Source organism: Schistocerca piceifrons, chromosome X (genome assembly GCF_021461385.2).
Source record: "Schistocerca piceifrons isolate TAMUIC-IGC-003096 chromosome X, iqSchPice1.1, whole genome shotgun sequence".
Classification (NCBI taxonomy): domain Eukaryota; kingdom Metazoa; phylum Arthropoda; class Insecta; order Orthoptera; family Acrididae; genus Schistocerca; species Schistocerca piceifrons.
The window spans coordinates 244,242,862-244,260,886 of record NC_060149.1 but is presented as its reverse complement, the minus strand read 5'-3'; the positions used below and the strand labels follow the sequence as shown (position 1 = coordinate 244,260,886).

Below are 18,025 nucleotides of genomic sequence, written 5' to 3'. Positions count from 1 at the left end.
GGTAGACCACTTGCCCGCGAAAGGCAAAGGTCGTGAGTTCGAGTCTCGGTCCAGCACACAGTTTTAACCTGCCAGGAAGTTTCAGCATTAACATAGTTTATACTAAACTGTTAAATGGCTTTGTCAAATGTTCACTTTTACATTTATAATTGGCTCCCCAGTATTTTTGCTCAAGTGCTGTACAGAGTTTTTGTATTCTACCTCACTGTACACAATTTTCTTAGGCTATATTTCCTACATATGTTACAGATCTGAAGATGGTTGCAGGTAGCAACCAAAACTGGTTATTGAACTTTAATTGTCATAGGAAAATTGCGGTCTAGGTATTAAAAATTTTTACTTTTACAAATTAATTTTCTTTATTTGTACTCCAGGCTTAGTCATTTACAATGTGGCAAAATCATCAACTGATATCTTTGCTTTATCTACATACTGAATAGCTTTATAACCCTCATTAGGCATTACTTCTGGAATGTAATTCTTTTCATTATTAAGCATCAGTGTTTTTGATTCATGTCTTGAACTACACAAAAATTTAAAGAAAACATTGAATGATTGTACAATTTGGTCTCTACTGTTAATTATAGTGTAAACTTTAATGTTAAATGGTGAAACATGTGGAGCACCCAATGTACGTTTCTGTTTTTTATTCTTGATTCTCTTACAGTTTCCAGTTAGTTTTTTATTCTAATTTTCATCATCCCTTCTTATGGCCTCTCAAAGACATTTCTTAATTTATTTCAGAATTATTCCTATGTCTGCAACACATTTAGGTATTTGCATAAGTATCTTTCTAAATTATTTCCCCTCTCATCTATATTTGTATAATATTTATTTTCTGAGAATGAACTTGTTTGCGAGCGCACATGTGTGTGTGTGTGTGGGGGGGGGGGGGGGGGGGGTGAGGGGAGGGGTGAGGGGAGGGGGGCCTTACAGGCACTCAACACTGAGGTCATCAGTGCCTGTACACATATTAAAGGATGCAAATGTGGAGAAAACAACTAAAATTGTTGTTACATAGTAAAGAGGAAGCATATAAACTGGCACACATTCACTCACTCCCTCCTTACTTGCATTCACTTACATAATCACTCAATCACTCATTGGTTGCTACATCCACCCTTTTGTGCCCTGCAATATCCATGTGCCCTGGCACCCAACAAAAGGACACCTCCTTCCCCAGCTGCTGTAGCTGGAGGAGGGTGCCCTGAATATCTTGAACTACTTTACTAGTTGAATACGAGCAGTGTAGAGACTGAAGTGCTCTAAGGGAGTTGTAACACATGAGAAAATTAGCAGCATGGCACATCTCATCTGCTCCAGTGCCATCAAGACTGCAGTTAATTTGGAATCAAATACAGTGAAACTGAATCTTGAGGCCAAGGTCCGGGAGAACAATAGAGAACTCAACAGTCCCCGTTTAGATCTGTCCGTGAAGACAGCAACATAGTTCTGGTGCTCATTTAAAACACTGGAAGAAACACTTTAAAAACAGAAGCAGGAGTGCAGTGTCTCCTGTACTGCACTAAATATAAAATTTCTCTAGGCCTCTGCAGTAACCAGGCTGACAATCAGTTAAAATCTCAGATTTGAACTTGTATATGCCCCACACCAAGGGACTCTGGCATATAATTTGCACAGACCACAAATGGTCTCATTTTCTGTAGACAGTTCATAAAAAGGCATTCCACAGCTGGATGAGCAATGTTATGCTGGGGAACTAGAAGTTGTGAGGAGCTGACATGCCTGGTGCACCATGAGAAGCTGCCACTGGATGGTAAGTGGAGACTCACCAGCCTCAGCCCAAACACTGGGTATGGGAATGATCCTGTAAGTGACCGTGGACAGCTTGATACCTTCATGGTGGACAGCATCAATGATTTTCAGGTACAAAGGCCTTGCTGACCCATACACTGTGCACCCATAGTCCAGCCACGATCAAATGAAAGCCCTATAAAAGTGGAGCAGACACACCCTGTCTGCTCCCCAAGACCTGTGGCTAAGACGCTTCAAAATGTTCAGTGCTATCTGGGCCCGTGCCTTTATGTGTTGCAACCACAACAGCTTGGAGTAAATAATGGGGCCCAAAAACCGCACAGAGTCTAAAAAAATGGTTCAAATGGCTCTGAGCACTATGGGACTTAACATCTGAGGTCATCAGTCCCCTAGAACTTAGAACTACTTAAACCTAAATAACCTAAGGACATCACACACATCCATGCCCAGGGCAGGATTCGAACCTGCAACTGTAGCGGTCACGTGGTTCCAGACTGAAGTGCCTAGAACTGCGGCCAGCAGTCTTTAAAAATGAGAATGGTGTTCTACATAAGCAAGTCAGGTAAACTAAAAATGACATGAAGAATTAAAATTAACATACACACATTTTTCTGCAAAAAACATAAAATCAGTCTTTGCAGCCCACTCCTCCAGCATCGTTAATGTAAGCTGCAACTGACAAGTTGCTGTTGCAATACTGGAGCAAAAACAGAAAATTGCAAAATCGTTCACAAATAAGGAGCACTCTACAGGACTGCTTATTGTAGACATGATACTGTTTATGGCTGTGGCAAAGGGGGTAGCACTTAAAACACTGCCCTGAGAAAAACCATTCTCCTGCTCGGAACCATTCAATAGTACATCACCACCTCAGTACTGAGCTGTGCTTTGATAAAAAGAACCAAATAAAGATCGGGAGATGGCCACGGAAGCTTCCCCAGAACAAGGTGTAGCATCATATGCCTTCTGATGTAAGAAACTATACTTACACAATGCTGTTTACATAGGAAATCCTACTGAATAGCCTCTTCTAGCAAGGTCAGATTGTTGACAGTGGATCAGAATCTCCTGACTCCACACTGAGAGTGACTTTGAGCTGCCTGGATTCCAACATTCATACCAGATGATGGTTAATCATTTGCTCCAAGGTCTTTCCTATACAGATCCTTAAGGTGGCACTCCAGTAACTACTGGGACATGTGCAGTACTTTCTTGGTTCAAGGAGAGGTATCAGAATTACCTCTCTCTACGAGTTGTGAAAGCTGCCCATCTGCCATACAAGATTAAAATATTTAAGGAGGATTTTCTTTGATGCTGCTGACAAATATTGAAGAATGCTGTATCGGATTTGGTCGTGACTGGGTGCAGTATCGTGAGCTGCAGACAGTGCCAAATCCAGCTCCCACACAGAAAATACGCAGTTATAGGACTCTTAATTGTTAGACCTGAAATCCAACTCACCCCTTTCCATGGTAGCACAGTAATGATGGAACACTCGATCCTGGCTGGCAGTTGCAGTAGTCAGTGCAAAGTGCTCCGACATCCATTGTCTGTGCAATGTCTCCAGGTGTTGTTTGGAAACTGAATGACTTAACAGCGTTGATATAGGTAATATACTCTGGCAACATTGGCAGATTGAATGTCAGAATAAATTATGCTGATTTTTGGAGTTCCCCATCAACCCTTTTCATAATGTTTTGGACTTCAGTAACCTGTGCTCTTTCCCATTTCTGTTGCAGTTCTTTTGTATCCATGTCCATAATGTCATGGCATGTGACACACCTCTGGCACTAGAATGAAATTTTCACTCTGCAGCGGAATGTGCACTGATTTTGAAACTTCCTGGCAGATTAAAACTGTGTGCCAGACCGAGACTCAAACTCGGGACCTTTGCCTTTCGCGGGCAAGTGCTCTACCAACTGAGCTACCCAAGCACGACTCACGACCCATCCTCACAATTTCACTTCCACCAGTACCTCATCTCATACATTCCAAACTTCAAGAGAACTTCTGTGAAGTGTGGAAGGTAGGAGACGAGGTACTGGTGGACGTATAATTGTGACGACGGTGCTTGGGTAGCTCAGTTGGTAGAGCACTTGCCCACGAAAGACAAAGGTCCCAAGTTCGAGTCTCGGTCCGGCACACAGTTTAATCTGCCAGGAAGTTTCAAAATCAGCGCACACTCCGTTGCAGAGTGAAAATTTCATTCTGGAAACAACCCCCTGGCTGTGGCTAAGCCATGTATCCGCAATATCCTTTCTTCCAGTAGTGCTAGTCCTGCAAGGTTCGCAGGAGAATTTCTGTGAAGTTTGGAAGGTAGGAGACGAGGTACTGGTGGAAGTAAAATTGTGAGGACGGGTCGTGAGTCGTGCTTGGGTAGCTCAATTGGCAGAGCACTTGCCCGCAAAAGGCAAAGGTCCCGAGTTCGAGTCTCGGTCCAGCACAGAGTTTTAATCTACCAGGAAGTTTCACCTTTGACACTAGTCAACCTAATGCGCAGCTCAGTGTTGATGGGATATTCTCCAGATTGCCTGGCATTCAAAAGCTGCTGTACTTGGGGAGCCTTTCTTTGTAGTCTCCAGCAGAAAAGTATCATTTCGCTGCCTCTTGATAGATTTCAGTTGCCGTGGGCGACAATATTTCAAAAGAATCATCCACATATTTCATTACAACAAAAATGTTGTCCACCACAGGATGAGGTCTGTTACTTTGCTTACGGTTGTTGACAGTCAGAGATCACCCAGGCGGACTAGCCACACAAAGCCTCTTAGGATTTTGGGTGTTAATACTGCACAGCAGCCCACCTGAACCGCTAGGAGTAGAAACATGAGATTTAGGCTTCATGGTGTTCCCACGAGCAGCTAGGGAAGAATGTCCACCCAGACAGTGCCCCACAGGCCTGGGTAAGACTTATACAACTGAGGTGTGGCAGGTTCCCCAGATGTTGTCCACTATTTCTTTTTTATATGGGTTTGTACCATCCTCTCAATCTGGGTGGTCTTGCCAAGAACCCCATTCCCTGTGACACACAACATTCCCGCCACCGCACCACACGGTGGTCCCTAAAGCATGCCCAGAGCTTACAGTGACAGAGGACTGGCGGCCCATACCAATCCCCAGTTCAGAAGCCCTATGGTTGCCAGGGGCCTTTTTTTTTTTTTTTTTTTTTTTTTTTTTTTTTTTTTTTTTTTTTTTTTTTTTTTTTTTTTGCTCTCTATATATTACTTCTTTAAGAAGATTTAGAAATTATAAAGTCTGTCACATCCTGTATAATTTCTCTATTGTTTCATGTAAGTTTGTCAATTTCATTATTGTTAGCTGAAGTTGATCTTTGTTAAGTGAATTTTACATTTACAAGAGTAGGTAAATTATTATCCGCAAAGCAGTTATAAAATTTTATTGTAATCAAATAGGAAACTTACAACAACATTATTTTCTGACTTAGTCTCCTTGCGTTTCAACGCACTTGGTCCATAGTTGTACAAGCTTCGTGATGCCCTCGTAAAATACGGTTCTCAGTTGAGCTCTGAGCCAGGAATGCACCGCTTCTTTCACTGCTTCGTCCGAGGCAAATCGACGGCCCCTTAATGCCTGTTTGAGTGGACCAAACAACTGATAATCAGAAGGGGCAAGATCAGGACTATATGGAGGATGACCCAGTACTTCAAATTTGAGTTTCTATATCTACATTCATACTCTGCAAGCCACCTGACGGTGTGTGGCGGATGGTACCTTGAGTACCTCTATCGGTTCTCCCTTCTATTCCAGTCTCGTATTGTTCGTGGAAGGAATGATTGTCAGTATGCCTCTGTGTGGGCTCTATTCTCTCTGATTTTATCATCATGGTCTCTTCGCGAGATATACGTACCAGGGAGCAATATACTGGTTGACTCCTCGGTGAAGGTATGTTCTCGAAACTTCAACAAAAGCCCGTACCGAGCCACTGAGCGGCTCTCTTGCAGTCTTCCACTGGAGTTTATCTATCATCTCCGTAATGCTTTCGCGATTACTAAACGATCCTGTAACGAAGCGCGCTGCTCTCTGTTGGATCTTCTGTATCTCTTCTATCAACCCTATCTGGTACAGATCCCACACTGGTGAACAGCATTCAAGCAGAGGGCGAACAAGTGTACTGTAACCTACATCCTTTGTTTTCGGACTACATTTCCTTAGGATTCTTCCAATGAATCTCAGTCTGACATCTGCTTTACCGACGATTAATTTTTTATGGTCATTCCATTTTAAGTCACTCCTAATGCCTACTCCCAGATAATTTATGGAATTAACTGCTTCCAGTTGCTGACCTACTATATTGTAGCTCAGTGATAAAGTATCTTTCTTTCTATGTATTCACAGCACATTACACTTGTCTACATTGAGATTCAGTTGCCATTCCCTGCATCATGCGTCAATTCGTTGCAGATCCTCCTGCATTTCAGTACAATTTTCCATTGTTACAACCTCTCGATATACAACAGCATCATTCGCAAAAAGCCTCAGTGAACTTCTGATGTTATCAACAAGGTGATTTATGTAAACTGTGAACAGCAACAGTCCTACGACACTCCCCTGCGGCACACCTGAAATCACTCTTACTTCGAAAGACTTCTCTCCATTGAGAATGACATGCTGCATTCTGTTATCTAGGAACTCTTCAACCCACTCACACAATTGGTCTGATAGTCCATATGTTCTTACTTTGTTCATTAAACGATTTTGGGGAACTGTGTCAAACATCTTGCGGAAGTCAAGAAACACGGCATCTACCTGGGAAGCCGTGTCTATGGCCCTCTGAGTCTCGTGGACGAATAGCGCGAGCTGGGTTTCACACGATCGTCTTTTTCGAAACCCATGCTCATTCCTACAGAGTAGATTTCTAGTCTCCAGAAAAGTCATTATACTCGAACATAATACGTGTTCCAAAATTCTACAACTGATCGACGTTAGAGACATAGGTCTATAGTTCTGCACATCTGTTCGACGTCCCTTCTTGAAAACGGGGATGACCTGTGCCACTTTCCAATCCTCTGGAATGCTATGCTTTTCTAGAGACCTGCGGCACAGCGCTGCAAGAAGGGGGCAAGTTCCTTCACGTACTCTGTGTAAAATTGAACTGGTATCCCATCAGGTCCAGCGGCCTTTCCTCTTTTGAGCGCTTTTAATTGTTTTTCTATCCCCTTGTCATCTATTTCGATATTTACCATTTTGTCATGTGTGCGACCATCTAGAGAAGGAAGTACAGTACAGTCTTCCTCTGTGAAACAGCTTTGGAAAAAGACATTTAGTATTTCAGCCTTCAGTCTGTCATCCTCTGTTTCAGAACCATTTTGGTCACAGAGTGTCTGGACATTTTGTTTTGATACACCCCCCGCTTTGACATAAGACCAAAGTTTCTTAGGCTTTTCTGCCAAGTCAGTACATAGAACTTTACTTTCGAATTCATTGAACGCCTCTCGCATAGTCCTCCTCACACATTTCGCTTCGTGTAAGTTTTGTTTGTCTGCAAGGCTTTGGCCATGTTTATGTTTGCTGTGAAGTTCCCTTTGCGTCCGCAGCAGTTTTCTAACTCGGTTGTTGTACCACGGTGGCTCTTTTCCATCTCTTACGATCTTGCTTGGCTCATACTCCTCTAATGCATATTGTACGATGGTTTTGAACTTTGTCCATTGATCCTCAACACTATCTGTACTTGAGACAAAACTTTTGTGTTGAGCCATCAAGTACTCTGAAATCTGCTTTTTGTCACTTTTGCTAAACAGAAAAATCTTCCTACCTTTTTAATATTTCTATTTACGGCTGAAATCATCGATGAGGTAACCGCTTGATGATCGCTAATTCCCTGTTCTGCGTTAATTGGTTCAAATAGTTCGGGTCTGTTTGTCACCAGAAGGTCTAATACGTTATCGCCACGAGTCGGTTCTCTGTTTAACTGCTCAAGGTAGTTTTCAGATATTGCACTTAAAAAAATTTCACTAAATTCTTTGTCCCTGCCACCTGTTATAAACGTTTGAGTCTCCCAGTCTGTATCTGGCAAATTAAAATCTCCACCCAGAAATATAAAATGGTCGGGAAATCTACTCGAAATATTTTCCAAATTTTCCTTCAGGTGCTCTGCCACAACAGCTGCTGAGCCAGGGGGCCTATAGAGACATCCAATTACCATGTTTGAGCCTGCTTTAACCGTGACCTTCACCCAAATTATTTCACATTTCGGATCTCCGTCAATTTCCTTCCATACTATTGCACTTTTTAGCTCTATAAACATGCCTCCCCCTTCACTGTCCAGCCTGTCTCTGCGCTATACATTCCAATCTGAGTTTAGAATTTCATTACTGTTTACATCTGGTTTCAGCCAACTTTCTGTCCCTAGTTCTATGTGTGCATTGAGACCATTTACTAATGAGAGCAGTTCTGGGGCCTTTCTGTAGACGCTCCTGCAGTTTACTATTACCACATTAATACTGTTATTCCCTGTTGCGTTTCACCAGTGTGGGCAGCAGCATGCACACAGGCATTGTCGTGCAACAACACAACACCTTTTAATAGCAATCCTCGGCGTCTGCTTCGAATTGCAGGCTTTAGCCTGGCTGTAAGCATCTCACTGTAACATGCACTGTTTATTGTTGTGCCCCTTTGCCCATCAAGTTCCAGTATTGTTATTTCGGCTTTAAAAAAATTGACATATTCCACATCCACGAGGATCTCCTCAGCACGGATCTACGGAACTAAAAACTAATCTAATCTAACGTAATCTAGGAAAAGAAACACCTCAAGATGTATAAAGAGGGGACAGAACAATATTTTTAGGTCTTTAAATAATGGTCAATATGATGCCCTCGGCTGTGCAGAGCACATGTTGCAAATGATATTTTTTGTAACTTTAAAATTCATGTAATATTTCCCGCCTTTCCCCAGAAAATTATGCCACATTGAATAACTGATTCAAAGTAGTTACAATATGCTATTTTCCTAGTGGCCATATCAGTGGCACAGGCTAAAATTTCTATTGCAAATGCAAGGTTGTTTAATTTATTTGCTAGATATTCTATATGAGAATTTCAACTCAAATTTCTCTCTAAGTTTATTCCCAGGAACCTGACTGACTTTGCTTCACTCAGACCCAACACCACAGCCATTCTGAACACTGTGAATAATGACCTTTAGCTGTCTGTTGTTAACATAGTAGGTGAACCAATTGTGAGCTACTCCCCATATTCCATAATGACCCAACTTCTGGAACAATACAATATTTTGTGATCAACACAATCAAATGCCTTACTTAAACCAAAAAAGGTGCCTAGCATTTGAAACCTTTTGTTTAATCCATCCAGTAACTCACAGACAAAGGAGAATATAGCATGTTCAGTTGTTAAACCGCTTCCAAAGCTGAACTGCTTTGATAGCAAATTATGCTATATAAAATCATCAATTATCCTTACAAACACAGCCTTTTCAATAACATTAGCAAACACTGACGGCATACAAATAGTTCTAAAATTGTCTATATTATCCCGTTTCTCTGTTTTTATAGAGTGGCTTTACTACTGAGTACTGTAATTGTTCAGGAAACTGACCATTCTTAAGGGAAAAATTAAAAATATGGCTAAGTACAGGCCTAACATGTGCACCACAGAAGTTTAATATTCTGCTAGGCACTCCAGCATATCCATGAGAGTCCTTAGTCTTCAGTGATTTAATTACCGACTCAGTCTTCCCCTTGTTAGTATCACAGAGGAATATTTCAAACGTCAATCCTGGAAAGGCGTTCTCAAAGAGAGCTATATGATTCCCTTTAGGAACTAAGTTTTTATTTAATTCACCAGCAATGTTCAGATAACAATTGTTAAATGCTGTACATATATCTGACTTATCAGTAACAGAAGCATTTTTACTATGAACTGACTTTACATCGGCGACTGTGTGCTGCTGACCAGACACTTTCTTCACAATTGAGCATATAGTTTTAATTTTATCCTGTAAATTATCTATTCTATTAGCATACCACATACTCTTTGCCTTCCTAATAACATTTTTAACCACCTTACAATATTGTTTTTGTAATGGTCTACTCTCAAAGAACATGAGAAATGTGTCAAGGAAGCATTATATTTGTCATCTATGTTATCGGCACTATAAACATCATGCCACTCTTGTTCCTTGACGAAGTTTAAAAAACACTCTATTGTCATTGGATTAGCTTTTCTGCTTAGTTTGTATTTATATATAACATTTGTTTGAGTACATATCCTTATGGTGTTAAAATTTGTGCATCATGGTCTGAAAAGCCATTCACCCTTTTACTAACAGAATGTGCATCTAGCAATGAAGAATGAATAAAAATATTGTCTATGATGTGTTACTGTTCACTTGTACACTGATTGGAAAAAAACACAATTTGCATCAACATCTTTTTCTTGCGCAATCACATACAAAGTTAATATCAAAGTCGCCACATATAACTAACTTTTAGTACTTCCTATAAAGTGAACCAGGAACCCTCTCTAGCTTGAGCAGAAATGCTCTGGAATCAGAGTTAAGGGATCTATAACAACAACAATCAGAAGTTTAGTTTCACTAAATTCAACTGCCCCTGCACAACATTCAAATATCTGTTCAGTGCAGCGCCGTGATATGTCTACGGATTCAAACGGAATATTGTTTTTTTATGTACATGGCCACTTCCCCACTCCGCAAAGAACTCCTTGGAAAACAGTCAGCTAATCTCCACCCTTGTGAAGGGAGTCTCAGTTTCAAATTATTTAAGTATAATATTCCAATAACGTCAGAGTCAACATCTATAAGCAGTTCACTAACTTCATCCCTAATACCTCTTATATGTTGATGAAATATACTAATTCATTCTCTAGTTGGATACCTGACCTCCACTTAAGGCGATTCCTTTGTTAGAGGGAAGTCCTTTATGCAGGTATACCTACCAGCTGACTTCAATCTAAAAAAGGGGCAACTCTAACACCAAATATTACATGAACTTTATCAATGAGTGATCCCACCACCACCACCACCCGCCACACTGTCACCTATAAGCATTGCCAGACTCCCCTTCCTATGCCTATTGAGGTGAATGCCACGCCCAGTGAAACCCTAACTACTGATAGACTCAACTGGAACCACTGTAATGTTAGCCGTGTCCTCCGCCATCAGTGCCTTCTCCAGCCCCATGTTAACACGCCCAACAGCAACATTAAGATGAGGCCGATCACGACGTTGAAACAGTTTCATGAAGTGCATATTAGTGCCACCGGTTTGAGTACCTATCTTTACCAGGTCGCAATCTACACCATATTCCCCATCGCAATAAAGACTATACCCTGCGCCACCCACAGTCACTACCTGATCCTCTTTCGTAAAATTTCTACTTCAATCCCCTATGCTGTCAGTCACCTGAACCAACCCTGCACTAGGCTTCACAATGCTGGTGACCTGGTACTCACTCTCCAACACTTCCTGCAACTGCTGGCCCACACCTCTACTGTGCAAACTATCTAGCAGCAGAACCTCCTTTATGCTACAATTTGCAACTGACTTAGGCTTCCTAACTACTGAGCACTGCTGCATGTTTCCTACACCTACAGTTACAAGAGGCTCCTCTCCACTCAACTCTGGTCAAATCTATTGCTTATACACAAAAAACAACTGCCTGAATATCTCCTCCTCCTCCTCCTACCTGCCTTCTTGCCAGCTGCCAGTTCCCATTCCCCAGCATCCTTCGCCCTCCTCAACCTATGTAGCTCCTCCTTTGTGTCTTGTAACTGCACCTGAAGGGCACAAATCTTACGCTGCTGCTCTCTATCGACTTATTCTCGGTAGAATGCCGACTGGCTTCCCAACTGCATTCCCCTAATGAGAATATTTTGAGCAAATACCACACCGTAACCCACTACTCACAATCCTACGACAAAGCCCACACTTCTCACTCATGGTAAAATTTTAACAGTTACTGAAAAAACTTAATGTCTACATTGCTTAAGTTCAATTACAGCAGCAGAACTATTTAAAGAAGTAATAATAGTGGTCTCGAAATTCTTTCTCTGCTAACAAAGCAACAACTTTTATTAATACTACAACTAATACCAATATCACCAAAACGTCACACAATTTCTTAGCTAACATCAAAAATTCAAGTGGCCACTGGAACACTCAACAAAATTAAAACAGTAAATGAACATTTTACTGAAATATTTCACTAGAAACAATTAGAAACATCAGCTGAAAACTACTGTACGACATTTACTCGACTTCAACGCACAAACAGCTCTCAAAAACACAGCGGGCAAAAGTTTGTTAAACCGTTATTTCGCCAGAAACAGCACTAGACACCGTTGAAAACCACTAAATTCAATAACTGGATAACAGTGCATAAACAACTTTGTCAGAACTTAAGAACCGCCACAGCTGCACTGCACACCGCAAAATGTAAACACACTGCTAATATTTGGATGAACGACTGAAAACTGCTAAATTTATTATTCGAGTACATAGACAACTGACAGAACTTAGTTTCAGAACCGCTACAGCTACGACCGCACGCCGCGAAATGTAAACACACCGCTCAAGCCTGAGACTTGGATGAACGACGTAAGCACACTCACGAATAACAGACCACTCGAATCAATAACACAAAAAGAAAAACCGAGACGTATGAAAATACACTAATAATTACTTTTACGGCAAATATGAAGACAAATAAACTTTGTAAGTATCTGAGGTATAAAACTTTATAAAATATTGACGAGCAATTTGAACAGCAGTCCAGCACACGTCACAACAATGTTATTTCAGCCAAACTGGAATACAGATATTTGTTGTACTTGCACATAGAACTAGAGTGTCCAGTAAGCCTACACGTGGTTGCCTGTGACAGCTTGAAGAGATTAGGAAGACAGCGAACAGTATTATGCCTTTTGCTAAACTATTTGGGCAATAGTTTCAGCCCGGACCTGAAAGCTTCGTAATTACATGTATCCTTCCACTTCCTTTCCCTTTGCTTCCCCCCCCCCCCCCCCTCCACCTACAAACAATTCACATTATAGCTTCTCAAATTTCAGAGCCGGAGATCAACATGACTGTATCACATTCTGATTGTGTGCCAGCATACCTCTCAAGTTTCAAGGCAGTTATTTAGCCTTTAGTCAGTATTTAGGTGAATAACATACCATTAAGGTCCAAGGGGTTGCAAACATTCACTCACACACCATCTGCAGTGTGGTTTGGTGAGCACCCCACTCATATCTGTTTCCGACAAAGCTGCATAACAAGAAGGTTATAGGAATTTTTAGCACAGCAAGAATGCCTTGATGGGACTTAAATATATCTAACTTGGGTGGGCATTTTAATCTCAATTAAGATGTAATTGAGAGCACTATTCCCAAACCTTGGTAGAATGACTATTTCTAGCATCCTCAGTTAGTTAGTCAGTTAGTTAGTTACATGTTTCCCAGATCATTTTACACGACAGATCATAATGAAGTGGAGTGAGTCATTTTATATTCATTTCGCAAATTCATATATACATGCAGTTACATTCTGAAAATTCCTAAGCGTTTTTTTTCCTTGCCCAACTCCTTAACTAGATGTCTACAATACAATCGTGGGTGAGCACCACATATTATTCTCACAGCAGGCAGTAATCATTATTAACTTATTCATATAAAAAAGAGCAACCCTCTACAGACGAACTCTGAGCACTATGGGATTTAACATCTAAGGTCATCAGTCCCCTAGAACTTGGAACTACTTAAACCTAACTAACCTAAGGACATCACACACATCCATGCCCGAGGCAGGATTCGAACCTACGACCGTAGCGGTCGCGCGGTTCCAGACTGTAGCGCCCAGAACCGCTCGGCCACTTCGGCCGGCTAAACTTAAAAAGTATTTCACATTTACTGATGAGCAGGTTGTACATAAGAATTGTTATTGTTCAGCCTTATGAATAACCATATTTTGATATACTCTCTTTCCTAAGGAGACTCATTTTTAATGTGTCATATTATTATATATACACCGAATTTTCTTGCAACCCAATGTACAGTGTGATTATCATTAAAGTTAAACATTCAAACCGCTGTAGAAATAACACCACTGGTCAGAATGACGTCAAATTGCAACGGAATATTATTGGAGAAGGCAGAAAACGTGTGGCAGAAGAAAAATAAAGATTTACAAAATGTACCAATAGATGGCGCTGTAAGCATTATAATTTATTATTGGTCGACTACAGATGACAAATGAATCGTACAACAATGCCTAACGTGTATGTTTTACGTTAAATAAACTGTACTACTCAGTGTGCATGGGTGTACAGTTGTGATACTGTTAGTTACGTAAGACCACGGCGAGGTCATATCACATCGTATAGGAGAAATCGGTTTTTAATTGTCCTGAGGCCAAAAACTGCATAAAAATCATCAATCACATTGATTTTTAATTGCCCTGAGGCCAAAAACCGCATAAAAAGCATAAATCAAAACAAAATCGGATTATTAAATTCCGTGTGACTGGCGCAAAACATGTTCAATATGCTGTCCACCGTTTTCTGCAGCAAGTTTTAATCGAGAAACAGCATGTTCCACAACTGATCGAAGTATTGCTGCCGTCACGTTCAGAATGTGTTGCACAATGCGTGCCTTCAATGCAGCTAAGTTTGCAATCGGAACACTGAACGCAACATCATTTAGATAGCCCCACAGCTAGATGTCACACGGATGAAGATCAGGTGATCGGGATGGCCAGGTTGTAGGGAAATGGTCACTGACAATTCTAGCATTTCCGAATTGGCGCGTCAGCAGGTGCTTAACTGTATTCACGCGGAGGTGCGCCATCTTGCATAAAATTGATCCCACGCACACATGCACGCTGTTGGAGAGCTGGAATGACATCGTGGTTGCGCAAAAGACACTCATAGCGCTTACCACCGACGGAACAAGTAACAGGATCGGAAGCACCTGTCTTTCGAAAAAATATGGCCCTATGATAAATGATGTCGTAAACCCGCACCACACAGTGAACTTTTCAGGATGAAGTGGTACTGGTTAATTTTCGTGTGGATTTTCCGTTGCCCATATTCGACAATTCTGCGTATTTTCAAATCCTGTCCTATGGAAGTGAGTTTCGTCTGTCCACAAAATCTTCCATGGTCAATCATTGTCCACCTCCATGCGAGGAAGAAAGTCTAACTCAAAGGCCCCTCTTTGCTGGCAGGAAAACAGGAAGCTCGAGTATAATGATCGAGTAGGATGTTCGAGTATAATGACTTTTCTGGAGACTAGAAATCTAATCTGAAGGAATTAGCATGGGTTTCGAAAAAGATGATCATGTGAAACCCAGCTTGCGCTATTCGTCCACGAGACTCAGACTGAAATGCAGGAGGATCTGCAACGAATTGACGCATGGTGCAGGGAATGGCAATTGAATCTCAATGTAGACAAGTGTAATGTGCTGCGAATGCATAGAAAGAAAGATCCTTTATCATTTAGCTACAATATAGCAGGTCAGATACTGGAAGCAGTTAATTCCATAAATTATCTGGGAGTAGGCATTAGGAGTGATTTAAAATGGAATGACCATATAAAATTAATTATCGGTAAAGCAGATGCCAGACTGAGATTCATTGGAAGAATCCTAAGGAAATGCTGTCCAAAAACAAAGAAAGTAGGTTACAGTACACTTGTTCACCCTCTGCTTGAATACTGCTCAACGGTGTGGGATCCGTACCAGATAGGGTTGATAGAAGAGATAGAGAAGATCCAACGGAGAGCAGTGCGCTTCTTTACAGTATCATTTAGTAATCGCGAAAGCGCTATGGAGATGATAGATAAACTCTAGAGGAAGACTCTGCAAGAGAGACGCTCAGTAGCTCGGTACGTGCTTTTGTTGAAGTTTCGAGAACATACCTTCACCCGGTTCTAGGCGCTTCAGTCCGGAACCGCGCTGCTGCTACGATCGCAGGTTCGAATCCTGCCTCGGGCATGGATGTGTGTGCTGTCCTTAGGTTAGTTAGGTTTAAGTGGTTCTAAATCTAGGGGACTGATTGCCTCATATTTCAAGTCCCAGAGTCACTCGAACCATACCTTCACCGAGGAGTCAAGCAGTATATTGCTCCCTCCTACGCATATCTCGCCAAGAGACCACGAGGATAAAATCAAAGAGTTTAGAGACCACATAGCGGCATACCGACGATCTTTCTTTCCACGAACAATATGGGACTGGAATAGAAAGGAGAACCGATACAGGTACTCAAGGTACCCTCCACCACACACCGTCAGGTGGCTTGCGGAGTATGATGTAGATGTAGAAGCAACTCGTGCACATGGGTAATTTTGAATGGATAGCAAAGAAGGATGTTTCGTAGGATTTTATGAACCGTGCTCACGGGTATGTCCAATCTCGTCTCATCCTGCATTGCTGTGGCCACTGCTTCCACTGACGTCGAATCAGTTCGTTTCCTCCCTTTACCAGCGAGACCCCGTCTTTTCGAATTTCCGAATCATTTTCTCCAGACCCACGGCAGTCATCGGACCAACGCCTTTTTTAAAACCCTTCAGTGTCCGGAACGTCTGCAGAGAGACATGTGCACAGCCATCATTCTTGTAATACAGCTTTACAAGCAGAGCGCGATCCTGCAATGAGACAGTCATGACGAACGTCACAGATGCGAAAGGAGGAAAAGCCGTGTACCCGGCGTGTTTATACCAACTTCAATTGGTCGTACGCATGACAGGCGTAGTCTGACACATACAGCGCCCTCTATTTATCAATTTTCACACTATTTTTTTTCTTCTGCTATACGTATTCCCCCTTCTCCGATAATATTCCATTTCAATTTGACGTCATTCTGACCAGTAGTGTTATTTCTACAGCGTTTTGAAAGTTTAATTATAATCACCCTGTACACAATGGCTGAGTAACAGCTAAAACTAAGAAATTGTGCACTATTTAAATTTGGCTAAAAATTAAACAGTTTAGTACCTTCATAACATGTCTTCGTCCGAAAATATGCCAGGGCCCATGCAAAATATCCAATAAATATAACATTTAAACAAAAAAGCAGCACATTTTTGAGCAGTCTTTTATTTTTCTGATATAATCGTGATGTTAGATCACAGACTGATCCATTGCATTTTGAGCAGCATCCACAGCTTCTTCCTCCCTCATGTTCCTTGTTCTCCTGAATAATAAAATGAAAACAAATTTATTAACAGCATTCACTTATAACAGATTTTTTGAAGCTAAAAATATAGATGACTACATAAATAAATATATATGTGGCAGCGTAAACCTTTCAAAATTACGAAAGAAGGAAGGAATAGTACAATATTTTAAGGATACTTTGCCCAGAAACAGTTGTAAACAGGCCAGTTTATAATTCTGAGAGACCAATACCAACCTCTAATTGTACCATACGATACTTACTTGGATCAGTATATCTCAAAATGCACTTATGAACCAAAACATTACGACCACCTACTTAAAAGTGTGTGTGTCCATCTCTGAAACACAATTTAACAGTGATTCTGCGTGCCATGGATTCAACAACCACTTGATAGGTTTCCAGAGATTGGTGGCACCAGATGCCTATGCACAGGTCAGACACTTCCGTAATTTACAGACGGGTGGCTTGTGGGCATGGAGCTGGCACCTGATAGCACCCCAGTTGGGTTTCATCAGAGTCAGATAAGCCTAACCTGATGGCCAAGATATCAATGTGAGTTCACTGTCATGCTCCTAAAACCAATGCGCACGATTCTGGTCTTGAGACAGTTACCCTGCTGGAAGATACCCTCACTGTTGGGGAAGACATCAAGCATAAAGAGTTACAGGTAGTCCCTAATAACGTTCGCATAGTCCTCTGTCATGGTGCCTTCAATTACTACCGTAGGTCCCACAGAAGTCCAGGTGAATGTCCCACCAGTCTGTGTCTGTGATATGCTGTGTGTTTCGAACAGCTGCTCGCCTAGATGACAGCGTATATGGGCATGACCATCGACCTGGTTTGACGATAAAAGGGATTCATCTGACCAGGCAACATGGTTCCATTGTCTGTGGTCCCATCTCAATGACTCCATCCCCACTGTAATCGTAGCTGACAACGTTGTTGGGTCGACGTGGGAACACATAGGGGTTCTCTGCTGCACAACACCATTATACTGCTCTAAATGGTGTGCTCCAAAACACTTGTGCCTGTGCCAGCAATGTACTCTGTCAACAGATCTGCCACAGATCACTGCCT

The 18,025-nt window shown here is 41.6% G+C and overlaps 1 protein-coding gene across 1 annotated transcript in view; it reads right to left on the bottom strand.

The window, feature by feature from the left end:
- Window positions 1-18,025, bottom strand: part of LOC124722067 (solute carrier family 28 member 3-like) — a 398,190-nt gene that overhangs the window by 117,573 nt on the left and 262,592 nt on the right. The window contains exon 5 of the mRNA XM_047247266.1: window positions 16,765-16,963. Within this exon, the coding sequence (XP_047103222.1) occupies window positions 16,765-16,963 (199 nt within the window). The remainder of the gene's footprint in view (window positions 1-16,764; window positions 16,964-18,025) is intronic.